Source organism: Zonotrichia leucophrys, chromosome 20 (genome assembly GCF_028769735.1).
Source record: "Zonotrichia leucophrys gambelii isolate GWCS_2022_RI chromosome 20, RI_Zleu_2.0, whole genome shotgun sequence".
NCBI classification, from domain to species: Eukaryota; Metazoa; Chordata; class Aves; order Passeriformes; family Passerellidae; genus Zonotrichia; species Zonotrichia leucophrys.
In genome coordinates, this window is record NC_088189.1 from 2,172,415 (window position 1) to 2,199,849 (window position 27,435).

At 44.2% G+C, this 27,435-nt stretch overlaps 2 protein-coding genes across 2 annotated transcripts in view; both read right to left on the bottom strand.

Moving 5' to 3' along the window:
- Positions 1-6,555: 6,555 nt before the first annotated feature.
- Positions 6,556-14,936, bottom strand: CBLN4 (cerebellin 4 precursor). Its single transcript, XM_064730210.1, has 3 exons — positions 13,812-14,936; positions 12,025-12,141; positions 6,556-9,017 (listed from the first exon to the last, which is right to left on the bottom strand). Exons 1-3 carry the CDS (start codon positions 14,088-14,090, stop codon positions 8,820-8,822), a joined length of 594 nt encoding a protein of 197 aa, XP_064586280.1. The 5' UTR covers positions 14,091-14,936; the 3' UTR covers positions 6,556-8,819.
- Positions 14,937-23,501: 8,565 nt separating this feature from the next.
- Positions 23,502-27,435, bottom strand: part of LOC135456242 (formin-F-like) — a 36,174-nt gene continuing 32,240 nt past the window's right edge. Inside the window, exons 15-17 of the mRNA XM_064729989.1 lie at positions 25,487-25,590; positions 24,721-24,804; positions 23,502-24,106 (exon numbers count right to left, since the gene is read on the bottom strand). Coding sequence (XP_064586059.1) covers positions 24,002-24,106; positions 24,721-24,804; positions 25,487-25,590 — 293 coding nt within the window. The 3' untranslated portion in view covers positions 23,502-24,001. The remainder of the gene's footprint in view (positions 24,107-24,720; positions 24,805-25,486; positions 25,591-27,435) is intronic.

The following is a 27,435-nucleotide window of genomic DNA, read 5'->3' on the forward strand; positions in this document are numbered from 1 at the left end:
CAGGATCTCAGGGGTTTTTCAGGGAGTTTCACCCCAAAATCTCCTTTGTTAATCAGGATTAATTTTGACTCCCTGCTTTGGTTGGAGAATGGACAATTAAAAATCAATTTCCTTTCATCAAGGAAATTGATTTGAATTGAAAAGGAAATTGAAAGGAAATTTCCTTTCCATTTCCAAGCTGTGGTCCCATTAGAGGATATTTCTCTGTGGCTATGTTTTCAGGCTGATAATTTGATTTCTGTTGTCTATAACTTTGCAAAGTTGCAAATAGAAAATCCCAGAGTGGTTTGGCTTGGAAGGGAGCCTAAAAAATCATCTCATTCCAGCCCCTGCCACCTTCCAGCATCCCAGGATGTTCCAAACCCCATCCAGCCTGCCCTGGACACTCCCAGTGTGTTAAATATACAGGAATGGAACAAGAATGAACCAAGCTGAGGTCCCAGCATGAAATATGCATGATTATCTCCCAGGGTTTCTGCAGAAGCAATTCCATTTTGCATTTGGATGTGACTTTTACTGGAATCTCAGGGTGAATTAGGGCTCTGCGTGTCGAGTTCTGTTCCTGCACCCCTGGAAATCTGAAATTCAAGGCTGCAGCTTGGAGCTCTCCCCACACACCACTCTGCAATTTGTGTCATTTTCTGCGGGAAGTCTCCTATATCAGGAAAGAACTTTTCATTTTAAGGGTTTGTTGGATCCATAGATCATCTGCTGAGCAGATCAGTTCTGGCCAGAGCAATGCAGTAAAGCAGAATTTTTCTTCCTTTTGCCTGCTTGAGGTCACATTCAACAAAAACTCGTATTCAACCCAGACCAGCAGCAGATGTTCTTGCCACCTCACACACTCATTTTAACTTGCTGGATTTGCAGTCCCAGACTCTCAGTCAGTTCTGCTCCAAAAATCCCCCAAGGCTGGCAATGCTCTATTTAAAGGCACGGAATAAAGGAAATTATAGCAAATTATGGCAAATTTCCTGCCCAAGGTGAGTGTGGGTGTGTTCTTCTGCTCTTCCTGTGGGATCTCAGGATCTGAGTCCTGGGATGCCGGGCCCCTGAGACCACCCTTGGGGGGCCCGGGAGTCCTGGAATGTTGCCAGAAGTGTCTGGTGGTAGAACTTTGACCCTACACGGGAGACGACACCTGTATGAAGATAAGAGGACTTCACTGGGGTGAATAGCGAAAAGATTAGTTAATTAGAGGGTGAGAAACAGAGTTTAGGATTTATGTACAGGGGGGTTTGGAGAAGTAAGATGGAGGAATTGGGGTGTGTCCTGTCCTCCTTCTTCTTCCTCTTCTCCTCCATCTTCTTTGGCCACGGTGGCACCTTTGGATTGGTTATTACTGAGAGTGCACCGAGTTATAAGAATAGATGGTATTGGAGAAAAATGATAAATATTGTACACGTAACAATGGGTATAAAGATAGGTGGCTGTCCAGAGGGCAGCACAGTGTGCTCATGGCTGGCTGCTGAGCAGAGCTCTGGTGGCTGAAAGAACATCTTTTAGATAAACAATTAATAAACATAAAAACCGAAAGAAGAACTGAAGCCTCTTCTCGTCCTTCGATACGCGGGCTGCCCCAAGGCCACCTCGGGCCTTTCCAGGCCCCTCAAACAGCCGAGATAAACCGGACATTTCCCTCTGACCTTTTCCAGCGCCCAGCTCTGGGCTGGGGCAGCCCCAGGTTTGCAGCACTTTGGGGCTCTCTCGGGGCAGGAATGGATTTCTGTGCTCCTCTGGAGCCTCCAGAAACCCAGCCATGAGCACAGAGCTGGGGAATTCTCCAATATTTGTGTCACATCCCTTCCCTTGCTCAAGGCCAGCAGGGTTTTATTTCTTGTTGATGAATATTAAGGTGATTCACCCTGATTTTGGCTTTGGAGCCAGAGCCAGTGCTGCAGTTCAGGGACTCTCAGCTGAGAGCAAAGCCCAGCAGAGGAGTTTCCTTGGCAGCCTGAACACCAAATCACCTCTGGAAGCATTTCCTACCCTGGAAAATCCCTGCTGCTGCTGCTGCAACAAAGAATTGAGCATTTGCACAGCTCAGACTTGGAAAGGAGTGATCCCAAATCCATGGAACCACTTCAGATTTTGGCTCTGCACTGAAGATCCATCTGGGTCCTGCCTTGCTTTCCTGAGTGCTGATGATGGAAAGCATTTCAATGCTGATTTACCCTTATAAACAGCTTTTGGGATCTGTTTAGAGTCTGTTTTCTGTGGCAGAAATCCTGTGATCCTCAGGCAGTTCTGGTTTGTCTCTCACCATTCAGGAGACACCAATAATGGCCACATTTCCACGTTTATTCAGGTGGGATTTGGGCTGTCATCAGTTTCTATCTCACACCAAAATTCAATCCATCTTCATTCAGCTTCAGAACATGCTAAATTGTTCAGATACTTTAAAGCTCTTCTTCCTTAAGGCTTCTGAGTCAAATTCTACATTTATTTAATAAAGCAGCCAGGATTTACTACACCAGTGCTGGTAAGCACTTTTTACTCTCCTCAAGATAGATTAGAGTTGACTGGAGTCTCTTTTTTTTTGCTACAGCTGCACAAGTTTACAAGTCACAATTGAATTACCAAACTGAGGAAAAGAAAGATTATTCCTGCGGGTGCCATGCAGGTTGCAGGCTTGTTTTCTTTTAAAGAAGAGTTTAAAGAATTAGCAATAAATGCTATCAGCTGCAGCTAGAAAATGATGCTGACTTATTACTTTGTGGGGACCCTCCTGGGCATCATGAAAAGCAAATTCCTTAGCTGAGTTTTCCAGAAAAAAACCCAAAAATGCCCTTTTAGGCACCTTAAACTCAGATCTACTACAGAGGGAAAACTCAGCTTAGAGGCACCCCTGGCTTGCCCTTGAAGCTGCACAACCTGCAGTGCTTAAAGTTATTGATTGGTTTATTTATTGTTTAAACATTTGTTTATTGTTTAAACATTTATTTATTGTTTAAACATGTATTTATTGTTTAAACAATGTGCTCCTGTTGTGATTTTTTGAATGTTATTTCAGCAAGTTTCGCAGGCGCTGTGGCACATCAGGCTTTGCTCTTTTTTCCCGCCCATAAAAAATAATTAAATATTGTGGGCCATCACATTTTTTTTTTCCTCTCCACAAAATGTGTTAGCTGCATTTTGCCCTGCTCTGCTGAGCAGCCTTTCACTGCAAAGCGACATTTCTGCTCTCAGGGTGAGCTCCTGACAAACCAGCAGAATTTAGAGGTGCTCACAGCTGTTCTCCTGGCTGCTGTCATTACTGGAAACCCCATTTGAGCCACGCCTCTGTCTGAGGCAGCTCTGACACCTTCCAGCACCAAAAAGCATTTCCAGCAGAGGGGTGTGCAGGGTTGTGATGGTGTTCACAGGGATCCAAGGATGAGGGAAGAGATGAGGATCTGACTCTGCTTCAGAAGGCTGATTTATTATTTTATGATATATATTACATTAAAACTATGTAATATATATCATAAAATAATATAAAGAATAGAAGAATAGAAGAAAAGGTTTTATCAGAAGGCTAGCTAAGAATAGAAAGAGAAGGAATGATAACAAAGGTTTGTGGCTCGGCTCTCTGTCCCAGCCAGCTGTGCTTGATTGGCCATTAATTACAAACATCCAACATGGGCCAATCAAAAATCCACCTGTTATATTCTACAGCAGCAGATAATCAATGTTCACATTTTGTTCTTAGAGCTTCTCAGCTTCTCAAGAGGAAAAATCCTAAAAAAAGGATTTTTCATAAAAGTTAGAAGGTATTCCATCCAGAGCATCAGATATTACATCCTGAGCACCAGAGTCAGGCTGAGAGCTCAGCCCAGCTCCTGCTCTGACACTGATCAGAGCTGCAAACCCTCAGAGGCCTGACAAAAGCATCTTCTGCTCATTGAGGGAATGATTCCTGCACAGAGAGGAGCTGGCAGCTGAACCCTGCCCGCTGAATCAGGGTTTGCAGCAGAACGAGCCCGGACTGCCTCACTTAACCACTGCTGAATTCCAGGCAGCAGAGATGGATGGGCTGGGAGTTATCTCCTCCAGAAGCCTTTATTATAGTGCTAGAAATCCATTTAAGCACTGCACAAAAAGTGAAACAGTGCTGCTGGAGAATTCATTTCTTGCACAGCCCTGGTGTTCCTCAGCATTGCTGTGCTTTAGGTGTTCATTCTTCACATGTTTCCATTATTTGGCTTTCTAGAAACGAGCCAGAGTTTATTTCTCTCCAGGGAATGAGGGATGAGGTGTCCTCAAAGAGATCTGTAGCTCGTGTTATCTCCTGTTCTGCCTCTAAATCTGAGTTCCACTGAGCAGTTCCACCCTGGCTCTGATCCCTGCAGCTGCTCCCTGGAATTATTTCCATTTTCATGGCATTGAAGTTTTTAGTGTCTTCCTTCAGTGCCCAGGGAGATTTATTAATGAAAATAAAGAAAAAATAAAGTGAAAAAATTGCCCAAATTTCATAGTGTTGGGTAACTGAGCTGAGGTGATTAATTGGTACCAATAAATGCTGAATGCTTATCAATATTTCAATGTTGATTTTAAATATTTGTGGTTGTCTGAAAATCCATGGGAAGGGAAGGGAAGGGAAGGGAAGGGAAGGGAAGGGAAGGGAAGGGAAGGGAAGGGAAGGGAAGGGAAGGGAAGGGAAGGGAAGGGAAGGGAAGGGAAGGGAAGGGAAGGGAAGGGAAGGGAAGGGAAGGGAAGGGAAGGGAAGGGAAGGGAAGGGAAGGGAAGGGAAGGGAAGGGAAGGGAAGGGAAGGGAAGGGAAGGGACATTTAGAGCTCCTTCCATTTATTTCTCTGTTCTAAAACCTGCTTGTAAAAATGCTCTGTGTACAGTGTGTTCCTCTGGGGGCTTAAACAAAGAGTCGGCAGCTAATTGGGAAATTCTTCAGGCGCCTCACACTCTTCCATTCATCTTTCTAGGAACGGTATGTATATAAAACATGGAAGGGGAAAATACAGCAGAATTCCATTTACTCCAGAACCATCCTTTGTATTGTAAAAATGTCCTGTCTCAGAAAAAGAACTGATCCAGCAAACTGAACAGGACCAGGATTGGATGTGCTGGCACCTGGGAATCATTTCCCAAACCCTGTCCCCATTTTCTCAGCTGGTTGCAGCCCTTGCTGAGCCATAAAAAGGCCAAAGTGATTGAATTAACTCTCATAAAACGCTCAGACACTGCTAGAAAATGATGTAACCACACATAAAGCCTTGTTAAATAAAAGGGGGAATATGTTTTCCTTCTCTGTGTTTCAAAGTTGGTTTTTCCTTTTTATTTAGTGACAAAAGAGCTGGTGAAAATTTCAAAGCTGCCTCGGTAGCTTTTCAAAAATACTTTTGCCACCAAGCTCTTTTGAGCAGGAATTTTCTGGGCTCTGCGGTTCTGTGGCTTGTGCAGCCCAGATTGCTGACAGCACAAGGATCCAACAGACAGAGCAGATTTCTGCACTGGGGAACAGAGGCAGGCAGGGAGAGCTGGCTCTATCAACATTTACATCCCTGAGGAGTGAAAGAAAGGAGAAAAAAGAGTGGGGATTTCCTCTTATTTTCACAAAAAAATTGATAAAATATTAATAAACCAGATTAAAAAGTAATAATCCTGCTGTTGTTCATAGAGAAATCACTGATAATAAAATAAATATCTTATTCTCAGAGAGGAATTTCTTAATTTTGTTCTTACCACGTGCGGCTAAAAAGTTTTCTGGCACAATGAACAAAGTTCCTGCAAAGTGGGTGAGGGATGAGGGTGTGGATCCTCACCTGGCACAGGATTGTGGATTGTGGATTGTGGATTGTGGATTGTGGATTGTGCCCTCCCCAAAATCAGAGGCTGCTGGAACTGCAGAGGATCAGAAATCAGCTCCAACCCTGACAGAGCAGCCCAATGCAGCAAAACTATTAATTGGCAATTTTGGTTTTAGAAGCTTTTCCATCAGAATGAATCCCTTCAGTGAATAACTCCCCAGTCTCTCCAGCTCAAGTTTAAATAAGCATTAATGACTTGGAAACCAATCAAACTTCCAATCATAAATACCCCTAAAAACTGAAATGTCTCCTGCACTGGTGCCCCTAAATAGGAAAATGCTGTGGCAGGACATGGGAAGGCAGAAGGAAAAGGAATTTTATTTTCCATTCTGGCTCATCCTCTCTCTTCTGTGAGCAGGGCAGATCTGGTAGCTCAAGTTGTGTCTAAATTAGTTGTGTCCAATTTTGTTCTTATTTAAATGTTTTAAATGTGACCTGCCTGGCCCCAGAGGCACCTCTGTGTGATCACAGCAGCTCCATTTAAACCTTTCCTTTAGCCAGCAAAACAATTAATTGGCAATTCTGGTTTCAGAAGCTTCTCCATCAAAATGAATCCTTCAGTGAATAACTCCCCAGCCTCTCCAGCTCAAGTTTAAATAAGCATTAATGACTCTGAAGAAATCAGAAATGTTTTGCTGAGGGGCAATCAAAGCAATATTGAGGCAGCTCAGGATTATTGCTGGCGCTCAAGCAGCCTTTAGAGCTCATGTGCTCACAAATTAAAGAAGTTAGATACATTTGATCATTCAGAAATTATACTGACACCTTTAATGCCATTTTTCTTCTGTCTCAGTAGCAACATTTCTTTTACATTACAGAGATATCCATGGGCAGGGGGAAATGGTAGATTTGACCAATTTTATACAAAATACCGATGCTCCCATCTGAAATAAACTCTTAGGACAAGTAACCTCTTTATAACATCATGCAAACTATGATCTGCAGTTCCAGGTGGTTGAGATACACATATATTTATATACACACATTTGGGGGTACAGCAGTAACACACTTTGATTGGTCATCACAACTTTTTGAGATTTTTCAGCAATGTAAATCGTTCACCTTCTTGCAGGGTCCTTCCACTTCTTCCCCAGCTGCAGTGGTCAGTACAGCAACAAAATTGTGTGTAAAAAATCACCTTCTATCTGATTTACAGGAGTGCAAAGTGCCCACCAACCCTCCTGAAACAGCCCAAAATCTCCTGTGGGGTGGGCGAAGAAATCAGGAATTTGGGCACAAAGCTGTGCCACCAATTCCCTGATATCTTCACAAACAGCACCCATAAATCAGATTTCCAATCAGTGCAATACCAACAGGACACACTGCACTCTGCCAGCAGGGGAAGGAGTTGGAAATAGATCCCAAAAGCAGCAAATCCCAGCCCAAAGTGGCTTTCAGGAAGCTCCCAGGTTGCTGCAGATGCTTCCACCCACAAGCATTTTCAAACAAACAGAAATTTTTGATTTAGAACCACATCCTTCATGATATGCAAGGCACAAAGATCCATCAATTCAGTGATTTGGGGCACGAGGGATGAAGGTTTCGTTAGCAGCTCATGTGAAAATCATTATATTGAATATTGAATATTGAATATTGGATATTGAATATTGAATATTGAATATTGAATATTGAATATATCAACCTGATGGCACTGGAGTTTGATGCTGATGGCAGAACCTAAAGCAGAGGTTTCATCCAAAATCCATTGGAATCAATGTGATTCTCAACACCATCTTCAGTGAGGCCAGGATTTCTGCCTAAATTCTATTTTTAAATGAAATGCATAGTTATTTCTAGATCACTCTGATTACTAACTAACTCATGGCAGCTTTTCTGCCTCCTGGGATATTTTCTGTGAATCCCAAAAGCTTCCATTTTGCATATAATAATTATATCCAATAAAAAAATAGTATGAAGCGAAAATCCTCCCAAAATCCAAATGTCAAAAATTCAGCTAACATATATTAATCTTTATTATGGAACAATATGACAATAAATAAGTTTATGAATTCACATGACCTGTACAAAAATCTGGGAAGGTTTTGCACCAAGTTAGGTACCAGTTATTTGCCTTTTATATTTGTTAAACATATAATCTAATATTTTATACACCTGTGGAGTTAAGGCAAAACCAGATAAGACCTTCAACACAACAGAAGGGCTGGAAAATACACAGAAATACGAACAAGGGGGATCTCATCTCCAGCTGACAAAGTGGTTGTGTCTAAGGAAGGAATCCCTCGGGAGCTCAATAAAGCAGTAATTATCAATCAAGTTAATTAAAATTGAAGAACAAGTGTGAGGCGTCCTGCAGGGCAGAGCTGTTCAGCAAAGCCGTGCCTGCGTGCCCACCAATGGTTGGAATCTGCTTTTCCTTTTAGGAATCAGTGGGAAAGAGGAATCCCTTCCAAACCCAACCAAAGCACATCCACGACCCCTCAGAGCCGTGGAGCCCGGACTTGGCTGGGACTGAGTTAAATATTTGGGTGAACCATCCAACACACAGCACAGAGAGGAGAGCTCGAGCCGGCCCTCAGCAACAGGAATGACCTCTCTAGGACGGGGGAATGGCGATGGCAGTGCAGCCCAGGACACAAACACGGCCAACACATCAACACAGCTCTTTGGCAGCAGCGCGCTAACTCTTGCTTGAAGTCTGAGCTCAAACCCTCCTGCATGAAAGACTCGGCGCCAGTCTTTTCACAGTTAAAGAAAATCCATTTCTTCCCCGAATCCAGGAAGGGAAATTGGAGTAAATCTTGCAGGCAGCTCTAGGCTGAAACCTTAAGCGTTGATATTCATTGTCTGCTTTAGTCTCAGGCCAAAGATATCGTGTTTGGACACACAAAACTCTGTGGAACTTCTGAGCAGTTCAGATGGGGCTGGAATCCATGGAGCGAATCCAAAACCACCCAGGAGGAAGCAATAAAGAACCATCACTCCATGATGACAGGAAGGATCTTCATGGAACAAGGAGGATTCCACACCTGGACCAACGCCACGGGAACATGGACTTTACAGGGGGAAGACCAGGAAGCCAGAGAACGTCGAGTACTGCCACCCACCAACCAGATTGCCCTTCTCCAGCTTCAGGTAAACCTTGTCCTCCTTGTCCAGGTAGAGCAGGACCCCGTTGGTGGCGGCCTCACGGGTGACGTCCTTGTCCCCAGCGAAGGCAGAGATCACTGGCTTCCCATTCAGCATCAGGTTCACCTGCAAAACAGCCCCTGAGAAGCTCTAATTAACTGCAAAACACCAGGAACTACCCCTGAATACTAACCGCGGTGCAAGGGCCCAATCTTCAGTGATTTTTGGGTTGTTTGAAACTAATAATGACATTTATTTTGCACAAACACATGGATGTTCATGAGCTGGACCTGCAGCTGAGTGAGGCATCACCTCAGTTGGTACCACTTTGCCTGTCTCAAGGGTTATTTAGTCACACAGGAAAAATAAATATATATTTTCAAGACATTTGGGCACCCAGAGATGTTATACAAGGTGCCAGAAGCACCACAGTGGGCTGGGAGCTCACACTTCACTGGGAACAAAATGTGTGTCCCTCTCAATACTTACTTCTGAAGTTTAGAACAGATTTATCTTTATAAACTGGCTCTATTTTTTTTTCTATAAAACACTTCTGAAGACAGCACAGCCTCTGCTCTGAAAGCAGCATCCCTAAATGAAGATGGGCAGGCCCTGGGGGAATGGGCAGACCCAGGCATTTTTCATTTCCCCCATGGCAAGCTCTCAGCTCTGCTGCCTTTCCTTTCCAAGCAGCCCTAATGCAGTCACAGGGGGTGAATTATGGGATGCTCACCCACATCCACCGTGCTGGCCCTGCATATGGTCCCGTTAATTTTAATGGGAGTCACCACAGAATAAATTAGTGCTCAGCAGAAGTCAGGGCAGCACAGGCTGGTATTTATTTGGGATTCACCTGTCTGGGAAATCCACTTAATCAGGTGTCTCCAGGGAGCCAGCTGCAGTTTAATGATATTTAATGGCTCTAACAGATGTTGTGGGGGCAGAGCATCATCCCTTGTGTGGGAGCCTGCAGGTGATTTAGTGGGGTTGGATGTGGCTGGGATTCAAACCAGTTTGATGCACTTGCAATGGTTTCTGGTTCTCCTCCCCATTTACCCCACAGGAAAAGGGCATCAGGGCTTTACTCATGCCTTGATTTGGGTTTCTCACTCTTTCTGCTCCATCAGGTTCCCCTGGAATCATCTGACAGGAATTTAATCACACCAGAAGGCACATGGCAGGTTTGCAGGGGATGGTCTCACACTGAGTACTCTAAAAGGGGCCAAGCAAACTCATCCATCACCTCAGAACTTCTCATCCATGGAAGATTTCATGCCTTGAGCCACAGGCTGGAGCATTCCTTGCCACAAGCCCCAGACTCCCAGGTTTGAGCTCCTGTTTGTGAAATTCCAGAGTCTGAGCTGGACTCCCAGAAGCCAAGGCTTGGCATCTCTCTTTTAAAAGGGCGTCTCTTTTTTAAAAGGGCATTTTAAATCCACTGAAGGGGCTGACATACACTTACTCAACCTTCAGAGAGTGAAAAGAACACTTTTTGGGCACATTAAACAGATTGAAAGCTCATTGTAAGGATTTTTGTGAGGTCAGTGTTTCACTTAAGGCTTTGCCATTGACCTGATTGGAATTAGGATTTTCCACTGTGCACTGAAGGGGAATTTTCCCAGAGACGGGACTGTGGTTGTCACCAATGTCAAGAGATGGGGTTGGGGCTGTCACCAATGGCAAGAGATGGGGTTGGGGCTGTCACCAATGGCAAGAGATGTGGTTGGGGTTGTCACCAATGTCAAGAGATGGGGTTGGGGCTGTCACCAATGGCAAGAGATGTGGTTGGGGCTGTCACCAATGTCAAAAGATGGGGTTGGGGCTGTCACCAATGGCAAGAGATGTGGTTGGGGTTGTCACCAATGTCAAGAGATGGGGTTGGGGCTGTCACCAATGGCAAGAGATGGGGCTGGGGCTGTCACCAATGTCCAGAGATGTGGCTGGGGCTGTCACCAATGGCAAGAGATGGGGTTGGGGCTGTCACCAATGGCAAGAGATGTGGTTGGGGTTGTCACCAATGTCAAGAGATGGGGTTGGGGCTGTCACCAATGGCAAGAGATGTGGTTGGGGCTGTCACCAATGGCAAGAGATGGGGTTGGGGCCGTCACCAATGGCAAGAGATGGGGCTGGGGCTGTCACCAATGGCAAGAGATGGGGTTGGGGCTGTCACCAATGGCAAGAGATGGGGCTGGGGCTGTCACCAGCTCTCTGGAGGGCACAGAGGGATTCCTGAGCACTGCTCCTGCAGGAATCCAGCTCAGCTCAGCCCATCCAGGAGCAGCACGGAGCAGGGGAGGGCTCAGACACCTCCAGGAAACGAGAGAAGCCACAGAGGTTCCTGCAGCTCTGGAAGCCAGGAAGTGTCCCAGCAACTGCCTGACCTGGCAGGGAGGTGAAGGAATCACTCCAAGGAATTTGCTGTTGGCTCAGCAAGGGGATGCTCAGGAATTTAAAGGCTTTTCCCTCTGGTGCTTAATCAGGCAGCTCTGTTGCAATTAAAGAAGTGCAGAATTACCCCTTTTCTCTAATCCATCACACACCTTTGAAACGTTGTGTGATGAAAAAAGGAGTTTGAATTGCTGTGAATGTTCCCTAGAAGACATTGCTATAGGGACATAACCAACCATAAATATCTGTAAAGGCTCCCTAGAAGACACTGCCATAGGGACATAACCAACCCTGGTCCTCAGCACACCGAGGGCATAACCAGGCACCTGGCACCAGATGCCAGGGCACAAATTGCTCCAAACCCACCCAAATCTGGGACCCAGAACCCCTGTGAGTTTAAAACACAGTGAGTTTCACCTGGAGCCAACCACGACTCTTCAACAGTATTTCAGGGGAATTCAGAGCTCTCTTTTACTCTTGGATCATTCATTCTGTGCAATGCTTTATGTCACCCAGATGTTCATGGCATGGAAGTGAAGTTGTGGTGGTTTATCTGAGGTGAGGATCCTGCCTTATTTCTGTTCATTGTAAATTAATGGACTCTACTGCCAGCAAGTCAACACCACATGTTGCTGTAAAGCTATTTTTAACTTAAAATCATATTAAATGCACCCATGCTCAGTCAATATTCTATCCTAAACAAACCAGTTAAATAAAGATTTTATAATCATACTCATCAACATACCTGAATTGTTTGACTCTGGTAGACTTTAATTACGTGGAAATTGAAACTGTAAATTCCTTTCCGTGGTGATACAAAGACAGACTCCAGTGTGAAAAAATTGCCCACGTTTACAAGGATCTACAAACAGAAAAATACAGCGTGGGGATTAGTACAGGTAGTGAGTGCGAAAGAAAAATACAGATTATTTACTTTAGAAACCATTTAAAGGAAAATTTAATTTACAACTATGCAGGTTTATTCATCTTCTCTCAATTACTTTGGAATTACTCATTAAATGGGTATGCAGTTGTATTTATAGGGCAACTTTGCTACAAATAATCTAAAATGGGAATTATACCACAAATAATCTAAGATGGGAATTATTTCTTACTTTACTACTACACCATTCCCTCAAGTCCTTTCTTCCACATGCTTTTAAAGAGGCGTTTTTGTTCATCATTCCCCAAAACGACATGAAAACTCCAATTCTGGGGTTTTGGCTGAAGAGCAGTGGCCAAGCCTTCCCAAGGAGCGAGATGTGAGCAAGGGCTGCAGGAAAGGCAGGAGTTAAACCCAGCTCAGCCAGGCTGAGCTCCTGGAGCACCAGCACAGCCCAGCAGAGCCTGCCTGGGAGCCCTCACCTGCTTGCACCAGCACTAACAACAATTTGGGTTTAATTAAACATACAGGAGTGACACGGAGGAATGTACAAGATGAGTCCACCACCCGAATGCTACATATCCTCTCCAATGACTGCATTTTGCTCCTTACCACCTTATTGTGCTTTATTTTTAATGGATATTCCCAGTCTTTGTGCCAGGCAGAGCCCTCAGAAGCCTGGAGGACTGTCCATGAAGTTTTGGGGTGATTTTTAATGGATATTCCCAGGCTCCTCAGAAGCCTCTAGGACTGTCCATAGAGTTTTGGGGTGATTTTTAATGGATATTTCCAGGCTCCTTTGTGCCAGGCAGAGCCCTTGGAAGCCTCCAGGACTGTCCCTGGAGTTTTGGGGTGATTTTTGGTGCCAGCATTAAGCTGTGGGGCACATCTGGCTCCAGCTGCCACCACAGTTGACAGGGACAAGAAGAGCCACCAGTCCCAGTGACTCCGGGAGCTGGGATTAAAGCGTGTGCTGGTTAATATCAGTGCTGGGCTGAGCTGGACCATCAACTGTGCCGGGAAAGTTGAAGGGTTTTCCCTTAGAATCCTCTCTCCTTCCTCCCTCAAAAGCTAAGCTCAAACCATCCAAACCCTACCCAGGTGCACTGAGCTCCCCTGTCCCCAACCCTTGGGACGATGTCACCCCATTGGTGACACTGAGCGCTGCTTCCACAGCACCTACCCAAAATCTCTAAACCCTGCATAGGCTGAGCCCCCTGTCCCAGCCCTGGGGCGATGTCACTGCACTGGTGTCACCGAGCACTGCTCCCCCGGCACGTACCCAAAATCTAAACCCTACACAGGCTGTCCTGAGCCCCTGTCCCAGCCCTCGGGGCGATGTCACTGCACTGGTGTCACCGAGCACTGCTCCCCCGGCACGTACCCAAAATCTAAACCCTACACAGGCTGTCCTGAGCCCCTGTCCCAGCCTCTCGAGGCGATGTCACCTCCGCTCTCGGTGCCGCTTCTCCCGCAGGCGCGGAGGGGCCGGAGCAGCAATCGGGGAACCTGTGCAGCCCCAGACTCATCTCGCCTAAACAAACCTCTCCTAAATAAGCCCTGCCGCTCTCCCCGGGGCGGATCCCGGCTCCGGGATGCGGGAAGGGCACCTGTTGCTGCGGGGGATGCGCTGCCCGGGGGATGCTCACCTGGTCGAAGTAGATGATGCGCGTCTTGTTGCTCATCTCGGAGGGCTCGTGGTTGGTGCTCCGCACGGCCGAGAAGGCCACCTTGGAGTTGGCGGCGCGCACGGAGATGCCCAGCGGCGAGGAGGAGGAGGAGGACGAGGAGCCCTTGGCGTCGGGGGCCGGGTTGGAGTCGCACACCACCAGGCACTTGCCCTCCAGCACGATGGGCTCCGTGTCGTTCTGCGCGGAGGCGACGCGGCCGCCCAGCGCCAGGGCCAGCAGCAGCAGCCGCCAGCCCATGGTGCGCACCCGCGGCCGCTCCGCGCCCCGCTCCGGCCACCGCGGAGCCTCCGCGCTCTTCTCCTCTCCTCCCACCGCCGCCGCTCTATGCCGTCTGCTTATTTTTTTATTTATTTTATTTTTTTTAATATTTTTTTTTAATTCCTTCTCTCTCTCTTTCTTTCTTTCTTTCTCTCCTCTGGCTCTCTTTAAGCTGCGCAAAGAATTCCGCGCCCCGCTCCGGCCACCGCGGAGCCTCCGCGCTCCTCTCCTCCTCTCCTCACACCGCCGCCGCTTTATGCCGTCTGCTTCTTTTTGTATTTATTTTCTTTTCTTTTTTTTATTTTTTTTTCTTCCTTCCCTCTTTCTTTCTTTCTTTCTCTCCTCTGGCTCTCTTTAAGCTGCCCAGGGAAATCCGCGCCCCGCTCCGGCCACCGCGGGAGCCTCCGCTCTCCTCTCCTCCTCTCCTCCCGCCGCCGCTTTATGCCGTCTTCTTCTTTTTTTTCTTTTTTTTTTTTTTCCTTCCCTCTTTCTTTCTTTCTTTCTCTCTCTCCTCTGGCTCTCTTTAAGCCGCCCAGAGAAATCCGCGCTGCCCACAACGCCCTTTCCTCCCCTCTCTCCGCATCAAAAAAAAAAAAAGCGAGGTGAGAGAGGGGGAGGTGGGGAGAAGCAAAGCCCTCAGGTGAATGAATTATTGCCGAGAGGGAGGAACGAACGGGGAGCGGCGGAGCGATGAACCCATGAGGCGCTGCTGCCGTGCCCGCGCCGATTCCAGCTGCGGGATCGGGATGCTCGGAGCGCGGAGCTTGGCAAAGCTGCTGCCAGATGCTGCTGTGAGAGCAGCGGCAGCGCTGCACACTCCCCTCCCCTCTCTCTCTCTCTTTTTCTGTCTCTCTCTCTCTCTCTGAGTCTCTCTTCCCCCGCTCCTCTCTCTGAAACAAATCCACAAATCCACAAATCCACAAATCCACAAATCCCCCCTCGGCAGCGCTGAGGTCACAGCGAACCTGCCCAGCTCCCACCCCTCCAGGTTTCTGTGGCAATGTTGGGGGACACAAGGCAGAGGATGGACTTTAAACCTGGTTAACGTAAGAGATTTGATACCAGGATGCCTCGGCAAAAGCAAAGGGAACTTTGAAAATCAGACCTGGATTGCAAAAAGATGAAATCAAAAAGAAAATTTTCACAATCTCTGCAACCAAGAGATGTTGTTATTTGCATAAGTTTGTGATTTTAACCTAATAATTGCAGTACACATTACTAGTGTCTCTGAAATAGCATAGAAGTGTTTGGTGTGGAGAGCTGAGGGTGAAGCATTAACTCCGCAGAACTCAGCCAATCTTTCTCAAAGATTGCCATAAAGCATCAAACTCCCTAAAATTCAGGAGGCCAAACTCAAATTTTAAGGAATCCCATTGGTCAGGCAAGAGGCAAAAATATTTCTGTTTTTAGGAATGCATCAATATCCTCATGCTCAGCGTCACAACAGAGATGGATGGAAGGGTCCAGCAGGGAAGCAGGATTTACTGCAAGGAAAGGAAACAAGAAATCAAACAAATACTTGCAGCACAGCTTTGTACCTCTTGTAGAAGCTTGATCTGCAGATTAAAAGATTCACTCCTGTGCACATGAGGGCTCCAACAAAACAAAGCCGTGGCAAAAATATTTATTGTAAATACAAATGTATAAACAGTTCCACACTATTTCAACATCTCCTGCTTCAAACCTCCTCTGTCCCTGGCCTTTCAACACTACACAAGTAGCAGCAAATATAATTCCATCTGCGCAGAAATGTCAATTGGAACTTGAAACTGCTGATGACTTTGAAAGATCAGTGGTTTGTCAGAGATTAAAAACTTTATGATCATTTTAGAAACCGGATTTTGATTTTGCTTTGTTGTGGACAATGGCATCAGGTGTCCCTATAGATATTCCTCCTAAAATCCATTGTAACCCTGCTCCCTGCCAGTTTGAGGCCATTCCCTGTTTGCTGTCCCTCCATCCCTGTCCAAAGCTTCTCCATCTTCCCTGCAAGGCCACTCTGAGCTCACCCCAAATCTTCTCCTGTGCAGGTGAGCAATGCCAGCTGGGCCAGCAGAGCTGCTCCATCCCTCTGCCCATCCTGGAGCCTCCTCTGGACCATCCCCAGCAGCTCCAGCTCCTGGATGACTTTCACTGGGGTAAAATGGGCTGGAATTTGGCCAGGGGACCCCACAGCTGGGCTGTGGCCATCAGCTTTCTCCAGGTGCTGCTCCAAGAGACATCAGGGCTATCAATGATATCCCTGATCCACAAATCCACACCTAAGGAGAGTTCCTGTCACCAAAATACCCAATCCACGTCAGGAAACACCTCCTCCTTTTTCCCACCCAAACAGCAGCAGGAGAGCTGCAAGGCTGTTTGTTAAAATTCTTTTTTGGGTGGCTGAGCTGGGTTTTAATTGCTGAGGAAATGAGGGAAGTTTGCAGGGGATGCTGTGGGAGAGGTGAGCTGAAAAGTGGAGAGTGCATTTAATTCATAAGCAGCAAGGTTAATGATTGCTCTTATTCCATCTGACAAAGAATTCCTCAGTATTGATCCAGCTCCCTCTAACAGGGATTTTGTGTTTCTTGCTTTGAAAGAAAAATGAGTAAAATAAATAGCAACAGCACACAACAATGGAAATTCAGTTAGATTAAGCTCACAGCTTCTTTCCCTTTCTGGACACACACTGTGTGCCTGAAACTGCCTCCAGTTGGGAGAATTTTGTGTTTTTACAGGAGACTTCCAGCACTGAGGCACTTTCTGACAGAGGGAAGAGCCACAGGATAAAACCCCACGTTTGCATTTACATTTCCTTTTGCCTCTCGCCTTGTAAACCTGCTGCATTAAATACAATTTCTGTATCAATATTGCATGAAACCTCCCAAATCTCTTCTGAAACAGAACATCCTGCTTTGTATAATTAGTCATTTGCCTTACAAAAGGGAGGAATAATCTTCCTCAGACTTCCTCTCACGCTTGGTGCTTGTGCCTGGAGGCCTTTGGAATATTTCTAACCCCTCTGTAACAGAGCCCTCCTTCCTCTCCTGGCTTTTCTTCTTCAGCCCAATTATATTTCCCTTCATTTGCTGAGCCTGGGGATGTTTTAGCAGGGAGCTGAGCGCCCCCAGCCCCTCTGGGTCCCCCCATGTTCTGCACAGTGCCGAGCCCACCCTGAGCAGGAGATGGGGATCAGGGGGATCAGGGGGCTCCATCCCATAGTTGTGATGGCATTGCCCACCTGGCATCGTGGCCAGGCTTTTCCCTGTGCCCTGGCATCCCTTCAGGCTGGGATTGCAGCTCCTGGGCTGGCTGGGTCCCCTTGGCTGGCTCGGGGCTCTCTGATGCCCAAATTGGCCAAATTTGGTCTCTTGGCCAAACCCAAGGCAAGTTCAGCTGCCCAATGAGGTTCTGAAAAACAGCCTGGAAATGTTTTACAAAGGAAATTTCACTTCATTTATAGGAGCATAAAATGGAAACAGATCCTGTAGGAATAGAATGAAATCTCCAGCTGTGCACTGACTGCCATGAGTGGAAGGTTTTGGTCTGTGACCGTGCTCACAGGGGTCTGGGTTAGGAAAGGGACCAGGATCTGACTCCATGGTTCAGAAGGCTGATTTATTATTTTATGGTATATATTAAATTAAAACTATACTAAAAGAATAGAAGAAAAGGTTTAATCAGAAGGCTGGCTAAGAATAGAATAGCAAAGAATGACAACAAATGTTTGTGGTTTGGCTCGCTGTCCGAGCCAGCTGACTGTGATTGGCCATTAATTAGAAACAACCACATGAGACCAATCAGAGATGCACCTGTTGCATTCCACAGCACAGATAATCAATGTTCACATTTTCTTCCTGAGGCCTCCCAGCTTCCCAGGAGGAAAAATCCTAAAGAAAAGATTTTTCATAAAAGATGTCTGTGACATTGTTCTTTAGTTCCCTGTGATGCAGAATCAAGCCTAGATTTTCCTTGCTTTATTTTAATCTAAAATCTAATTTTCCTTGGTTTTTTAAATAAACTTTTTTTATACTTTCCCTATTTTAATGCACCTCACCTCAGTCCATCCCATCTTCAATAATTTTTAACTTTCTGCAGCAGCAGAGCAGAGAAAACAATAAAAACCAATTTCCTACGTGCATTTGTTGGGCTGCTTTAGTTTCCCTGCCACTCTGCTATGATAAACCTGTGCTCTGATGGCCTCCTCAGGAAAGGGAATTTTCGAGCTGCCTGTGAATTTTGGAGGTGATTAAGAAAATGAGTCAGCAGGATGCCTGCATGTGTGAAGGCAGCGCTGCTCAGATCTGCTGACAGCTCTGGCACCTGAGCTCTTTATTCAGCATTTCTGAGCTGCCAGCCCTTCCCTCCCACCAAAGCTGAGCACGATCCAGCAGCAGGCGCAATCTGGGCTTGGAAATCCTCCCTGGGAGCAGCAGCACCTACTCCTTGATGGATGGTTGGGAATATTCCAGTTTTTCTGTTTCTCTGCGTTTATATCAGTGTAAAAGTGAGAGCAAAATGTGACCCTGGAAGTTCCTCTTGCTCCCCATGAGGCCACAGGTAAGAGTCAGCTGTTTGCAAATGTCATTAATCTTCACTAAACTATCCACAAATGCCTTGATATTTCTCATATTTATGTTTATTCAAAATATTTATTGAATATATTTATTGAATATATATATTGAAATATACATTGAAATATATATTGAATATATTTATTGAAATATACATATATTCAACATATATATTTCAATATATAATATAATATAATATAATATAATATAATATAATATAATATAATATAATATAATATAATATAATATAATATAATTAATATATATATTGGATATATATATTGAAATATATCTTGAATATATATTTATATATATTATATATATATATATTCCAATATATAATTATATATAATATAATATAATGTAATATAATATATATAATATATAATATAATAATAAATATATTGGATATATATATTGAATATATATATCTTGAATATATATTTCAATATATATATTCAATATATATATATTTCAATATATACATTCAATAAATATATTCAATATATATTTTGAATAAACATAAATACAATAAATATTTACATGTTTAACCCTGCTGTAAAAACAGAGGTCAGGCGGATTAAGGCAAAAATCCAAGTACACACATGAACTGCTTTTAAAGCAGGGATTTGCATTTAAAACTTGTTATAAAGCAAAATTTAATTCTTGTTTACAATTGTATTTCTGTTATTTTTTTGCATGAATTCCAGCCTTTGGGGAGGGCGTCAGCAAAGCCTTCCTGCCTGCAGAAAAAGGATTTACACACCTGAACCACGAAGTTTTGTGCATTTTGGGCTGAGGAACTCAGAGTTTCTCCATCCCTGCAGCTGGGAGAGCAGGGCTGTCCTTCCACAGGGCAGCTTCAGTCATTCCATCAAATGAAGCGTTTGGATGGGGTTTGATTTTCCTAATCAGCTTAATTCCTGACAGCAGAGGAGAGATCAGATTGTTCTGCATGGCAGGATTCCGTGTGAGCACTGATGGCAGCAGCTTGGGATTTTCTTTGGGAGTTATTTACTGACTGAGAAAAGTTCCTGGGCTGGAATGGAGCAAATTTCTATTTATAATTGCATCATTTCAGGCCAAGTCCTACAGAGCTCATTCAGGAAAATTTCTAGGAGCTACAGGAAGAATTTTGGTATAAATCTGCTCATCAGTAGCTGATCTTTCTGGACAATAACCTTTGGGGTTTTTTAGGTCAGTGCTTATGAGAAAATGGCATTATCATAGCAGAGCTCATCAGTTATTTCCCCTTATGCAAAAGTGTCAGTGATTTCTGTTTCTAAACACATTGCAGCATTTCTGAACTGCATCCAGGGACCTCAAATCTGCATCTGAAACCTTTTGTTTCAAATGTCTCATTTGTTAAATGAGCTTAAAGCAATATTTAGCTACTTTGTGGCTTTCTCTCGTTTAATTACTGCAGACTGCCATTGTATAAAATGTCCCCAGTGGGCAAAATTCATCCCTGGGTAAACAGGCAGCAAGTGGGAAGGCTTAAAGCTCATTTAGCAACGCCTGCAATCATTTCTGTGTACTCCCAAAACCGTCTGTGCTGCTCACACACAGCACACCACGCTGGGAGGTGAAGCCAGTGCTAAAGAAAATCTTATTTTCACCAAGTGTTCATCCCTGAATTAGCTGGAGCTTCCAAAGGCTCTCCTGCTCTTTGTTACTCTGGGAATAGAGCAGCTGGTTCAGCTTTCAGTACATTCTAAACAGTGAAAATTTTCATATTTACATTGAATTTGAGGAAAAAGCTTACCAGGTGAGCATTTTGGCAGCCCGTTCATGCAGGGACTGGAGCCTTGTACCTGTGAATATCCACACCCCAAATTCTGGGGTGTGGGCAGGAGCTCTTTGGGTCACCTCAGCTCTGCACCAGAACGGCCCCTGGGTTTGGAGTTTCCCACAATTTCTTCTTTAAGATGAGCAGTTTCAAACTTGTTTGTGGTTTTTCTGAGCCATCAACTTCTTGAGCACAGGAGGATTTTCTGAGAACTCTTCCAGCTTTGGCTGTTGTACAGTGAGCACCCAAAACCCTTTCAAAAACCCCACTTTTATTCTCTTTATCTATCTCTTTTATTCTCTTTATCATTTCCCCCTTCTAAAACTGGTTTGGATTAGAAAGGCATTACTTTAAACAGAAACCAGCATTCATAAGTGATGTCAAAATGAGCATTTGAAGGAAGCAAAGCATGGAAAGAAATCTCCTTTTGCCAGTGGCTGTGACCCTGCTGAGCTGCCAGCAGGGGAAACTCAGGGCAGGTTTGACCCACAGCTCCACACAGGCAAATACTGAGACTGATTTCTGTGACCAGAACTTTGTATAACACCTTCACTAAGATTTCCTATTCCTGAATGTGGCAAAAATCAGCTCTGTGGGAAAAAAAATATGTAAAAATGTAAAAAACCATGTAAAGATGTAAAAATACTGCAGTTCTGGCAGGTCCGATTGCTCCTAAAGTGATATTTTCCAAAAGAGAAGCATCCCCCAAAGCTTTTGTGACTTTTGCAGGATAAAACCATGCCCTGCTGAGGAGGGAATCCCAGGACATTTTCCACAGGGAGACTTGGAGCTCGTCTATATCATCCCAAATAAATGCTGAGGTGTAAAAAGCATTATTCTCTATGCCACTAAAACACAATAACACAATTTAAGAGAGCTGGAAAACCCCAGCCTTATGCTAAATAAGTTAAGAAATAAAGAATGAGGTAGAGAGCAAGGTCTAGTTATTTTTTACATATAAATCAGGATGTCTCAAGCTCCCAGGCACTGAAGGAGCAGCTTATTTAGGAAAATGGAATGAGCTCCCATCCACAGAAAAGCTTTGTGCTCTCTGAAGGGGATAGAACTTCATGCCAAGAAGGTACTTTTCGAAAATTTTAATTATTTTTTTTTTTAATTAATGCTCCAGGATGTTCACACAAAGGCACAGATATCGACCACTGGGCAGGATATATTTTTAATTGGCAGAGGCCTTGCCAGCTGAGCTATAAAACAAGAACAAGCTGTTAAATACAATAATGGAGAAGAAAGACTTGGGGGAAAGAAGTAATGAGAGAAAAAAAAAAAAAAAAGGAAAAAATCTTTAGTTGAAAGAGACTGAGCAGGATTTTGGAGCTGAAAAACCATGAAATTCCTCATGAGCATCACGACTGCTGCTCAGGGATGCAGGGATCCTGATGCCATGGAAATGGCACTGGGATCCAGGATTACCTGACACGAGTCCCATGTCAATGAAGGGAATTCAGGTTTTGGAGCTGTAATCACACACACCAAAAGCTGCCAGTGCTGCTCTCAGGGCAGCTCATGCACTGGGCAGGGCTGCAGGAATTCAAAGGGAATTGAATTTTCCTCCCCCAGGCAGAAATGAGGGGTGGAAGCTGCAGATCCCGCGGGTATCACTGCTGTGATGCTGACCCGAGGCAAACGCAGCCAGCTTTGTGTAGAATTAAACACCTGGATTGATTCTGCGAATATTTTGATGTAAAATAAGTCTCAGGGGTGCTGATTTCATTCCTTTTGCCTCTGAGGAGGGCAGCTGGGAGGAACTGTTGGGAAGCCCAAGTTGTTAGCCCTGAAATTAGCCCTGAAATTCTCTGTGCAGGGGCAGCCAGGCTCTGTCCCTGAGCTCCTGGGGTCCCACCTGGAGGTGATGTTGGAGGTGGAGAAAGGTGAAATTCCAGCTCAGAGAGGGTTAAATTCCACTTTAGAGAAGGGTTAAATCCCAGCTCAGAGAGAGGTTCAATTCCAATTTAGACAAGGGTGAAATTCCAGTTCAGAGAGGGGTTCAATCCCAGCGCAGAGGGGACTCAATCCCAGCTCAGAGATTGAACCCTTCTCCAGCTCAGAAAAGGGTTAAATTCCAGCTCAGAAAAGGGTTAAATTCCAGCTCAGAAAAGGGGTAAATTCCAGATCAGAGAGGGTTAAATTCTAGTTTAGAGAGGGGTTCAATTCCAGCTCAGAAAAGGGCTCAATCCCAGCTCAGAGATTCAACCCTTCTCCAGCTCAGAAAAGGGTTAAATTCCAGTTCAGAGAAGGGTTAAATCCCAGCTCAGAAAAGGGTTAAATTCCAGATCAGAGAGGGTTAAATTCCAGTTTAGAGAGGGGTTCAATCCCAACTCAGAGAAGATTAAATTCCAGCTCAGAGAAGGGTTAAATTCCAGCTCAGAAGGGTTAAATCCCAGCTCACAGAAGGGTTAAATCCCAGTTTAGGGAAGGGTTAAATTCCATCTCAGAGGGGTCTCTGAGGGCTCCAGAGCCTTTCCAGGTTCAGCCCTCATGCTCAGGGCAGGGACAGTGTCCAGCATTCCCATCAAAGCCCAAACCCTGGGCACAAAGCCCCAGAATAAATCACATAACTCTCCTAAAATAATTAATTTTCACTTTTCTCTCAGCCCACACTGCTTGCAAACCTGGGAGGGGAAATGCCAGGTGTTATCAATGCCCTTTTACAGCAGTTTTCTGCTTTTAATGTTAAACACACAATTTTGTCTTTGCTACTCTGGGCCTCCTTCTCCTCCCACTCATTGAGCTCCAGGTAATTATTCGAATTAAAAACATGTAAAAGCCAACACACACAACAGAAACATTTCCTCTTTTGAAAACCATGGATAATTCCCTCCCATATCCATTCCTTAGATGCTTCACGACAGTTTTTTATTTTGCTGCTCTGACATTTTTCCCTTCCTACCAATGCAAATCTTATTTATATTGATTAATTTCTGTAGCATTTGTGGCAAACACATGACATTTGCCATAAAAAAAAAGTGCTATTTTTTTGTCCTGCTTAGTGAGGACAAGGCAAAATAAAACACTCAGCCAGATACTTCATTACATAGTAAATTTGCAATGTTTTAATAGCAAAATAAACAAGACTTTGTTTAAATATTCTCCTCTGTGGGTAACAGCTCCCCGTTTCGTTATAAAAATGTGTGAAGTATTCTTTAGAAATTTAGAAATTAGAAATTTAGAAATTAGATCACCATACAGAATAATGAAGATAACAATTAAAACTGGGTCAGAAAATGGGGGTATTCAAAGGAAAAGACTGAAAAGAGAAATTATAAAAGGTCAGAAGTGGGGTTTTTTCAATACATGGGAATCTCAAGGTACAAAAGCACAAAACTGAGAGGCTCATCAGTGATCTGGGATATTACAGGTCAAATACCACATAAAAATTGCATATTTGGAATTGAATGTCTCTCAAAATCAAGGTGTTGTGCTGCACAGGTGGGATTGGCAAGGTGCTGCTTATCAGAAAATGATAAAAAAAGAATAAAACAATTAAAAATTGATTCCTGGGCTCCTCCTTCCCCATGAAATGTGTGTCCTCAGGGTGTGAGCTCAGCACACGCCTTCCTGAAGTCACAGATGAAGGAGGAGATCCACCCAAAGAGCTCCTGGGAGTCCAGCTCTGCCGGCTCCCCAAACCTCACCTGCAAATGGAAATAAAAACATTGAACTCCTGCACACCTGGGGGATCCAAGGAGCTCAGCAAAGCCTAAAGGGCACAGAAAAGTGAAATACTTCCATTACTGTTAATATTGATATAAAGAAGAAGGGGAATAAGAGGTAAAAGAAGAAGGGGAAGAGGAGGAAGAAGGAAATTTTGAGCTGGCTGAAATCCCCAGGGAACTGAGACTCAAAATATCCCAAATAAAAGTGATCTAAGGAGCTGTCACTGAACCACCTCAGTAACCTGGGTTAATCTCTCTGGCTGGACCACAAATCTCCAGCTGAGGAGGAGAAAATTCAGCAAATCCTGAAGTTTTCTGGCTCTGAATAGATGAATCTATTCATTAAAGAAAATTTGTACAAAATATCCCAGTTCCACAACCAGGATTTTGTTCCAGTTCCAGAGGTTATCACTGCATTTCTGTCCCTTCCCTTAAGATCTCTGACCATGTTAAATATGAGATTTTCTTTCTTTTCCTACAGCCAGTGTAAATATAAGGCAAGTGGGAATTTCTTGCACTCCTCTCCCCTCTTTTCTTCCCTTTTAAAAAAGAAATGTGCCTTTATTTTCATTGCATTTCAATATGATATTTACCAGTACATTGCTATAAAGCTTCTTCATTTCCTCACATCTTTTTGACAGCTGGGAGAGATCCCCTTCATATTTCTGAATTAAATCCTGTAATAAAATAAAACTTCTTAATTTGCTGTAGGAGCACAGGATTAAAGCAGGAATTAAACAGCAGTGAAAACAAAATCATTCAGGGCGAAATTTTCTTGTCATAAAAATTTCACATTTCACAAAAGAGGAGCACACACATTTACTTGCAGGAATTAAAACATCAAAGACAAAAATAAAAAGAAACATTAACATTAGAGAATTTGAAGTGTATTATTAAACGACAAAACCTAAATCCATTCAAAGTGGCAGAGCCAGAGAGGCATCACAAGGTCCTGATTTCCAGAATATTTGGGATTTTTGCCTGTGCAGAAAACACTGCCAGTTCCAGGTGCTTAAGGGGCAGAAATGGGGCTTTAGAAACAAGCCTGGAAATAAAATTTCTTCATTTTGCCTTGTTTGTAACACCCACATTTTAGATTTTTTTTTTTTTTTTGAATTCTGAAAAGCATTTAAAATTATGATAAAGTATTGGGTTAAACTACAGAGTGCCTGGAAAGGGAAAACAGGAGGTGCAAAACCCTGAAAACCCTTCCCAAATTGCAGATTACAGCATGAAACACCCTCAGAAGGGAATAAAAATCCATTTTCCTTCAAATTCTCCTCATTCCCAGGGGTCAGCACTTACTCCCAGGTTACTCCTCCCTTACTCCAGCCCGCAGGGAGGTTGTGGTGGGTTTACCTTCAGCTCCTTGCAGAACTGGGACTCCTGGGCTGTTGCCTTGCTTGCTCTGGGTTTGAGGAGCCTCCTGCTCTGGATAAGATTCTCCAGCTCTTTTTTTAAAACTGATAAAAAGAACAGAAAATGAGGAATTTCACCAGCATGAGGAGGCGTCCAAAGGGCTGCAATTGTGTCATTTAGGAAAATAAAAGAGACTGTGGGTCTGCAACACATTTATCTAGGAGCATTAAGCTCCTGGTGGGAGGTGGAGCTCCTGAAAGAGGAATTTTCTCAGGGAAAAATGGGATCACATCCCTGCAGGTGCAGGATAAGGAAGAGATGGAGAGTGTGGGGCATAAATCTGCCTTCCCTAGGCTGAGCACTGGGATCAGCCATGCAAATGGCATCCTGGATTAGAAATTGGATTGGAATTTTTGGAGCAGGATAAAACACATTGCAGGAGCCTCGAGCATCATCCAGATCTGTTACCAAAGGCTGAAATTGGCAATATTGGTCTGGAGTTATGGCCAACACCCATGTCACACCTTCAAAACACAGATTGTGATAGATTTCAACATCATCAACATCATTTCCACGCACTGACACTCTGCTGTCAGCTCTCAAAGGGTTCAGTGTAAAACCCACTGAGCTCACAGCTCATGGGACTGTTCCATGGGGAGATGGAAATCCATCCTACAAAATCCATCCTACAAAATCCATCCCACAAAATCCATCCCACAAAATCCATCCCACAAAATCCATCCCACAAAATCCATCCTATATAATCCATCTCCCAAAATCCATCCCACAAAATCCACCCCACAAAATCCATCCCACAAAATCCATCCCACAAAATCCACCTCACAAAATCCATCCCACAAAATCCACCCCACAAAATCCATCCCACAAAATCCACCTCACAAAATCCATCCCACAAAATCCATCCCACAAGATCCATCTCCCAAAATCCACCCTACAAAATCCATCCCACAAAATCGATCCTATAAAATCCATCTCCCAAAATCCATCCCACAAAATCCACCTCACAAAATCCATCCCACAAAATCCACCTCACAAAATCCATCCTACAAGATCCATCTCACAAAATCCACCCCACAAAATCCATCCCACAAAATCCATCCTATATAATCCATCTCCCAAAATCCATCCCACAAAATCCATCCCACAAAATCCATCCCACAAAATCCACCCCACAAAATCCATCCCACAAAATCCATCCCACAAAATCCATCCCACAAAATCCATCCCACAAAATCCATCCTACAAAATCCATCCCACAAAATCCATCCCACAAGATCCATCCCACAAAATCCATCCCACAAAATCCATCCCACAAAATCCATCCCACAAAATCCATCCCACAAAATCCATCCCACAAAATCCATCTCCCAAAATCCATCCTACAATATCCACCTCAAAATATCCATCCCACAAAATCCATCCCACAAAATCCACCTCACAAAATCCATCCTATATAATCCATCTCCCAAAATCCATCCCACAAAATCCATCCTACAGTATCCACCTCACAATACCCATCCCACAAAATCCACCTCACAAAATCCATCCTACAGTATCCTCCTCACAAAATCCATCCCACAAAATCCATCCCACAAAATCCATCTCACAAAATCCATCCCACAAGATCCACCCTACAAAATCCATCCCACAAAATCGATCCTATATAATCCATCTCCCAAAATCCATCCTACAATATCCACCTCAAAATATCCATCCCACAAAATCCATCCCACAAAATCCACCTCACAAAATCCATCCTACAAAATCCAGCCTACAGTATCCACCTCACAAAATCCATCCCACAAAATCCATCCCACAAAATCCATCCCACAAAATCCATCCCACAAAATCCATCCCACAAAATCCACCCTACAAAATCCATCCCACAAAATCCATCCTATATAATCCATCTCCCAAAATCCATCCCA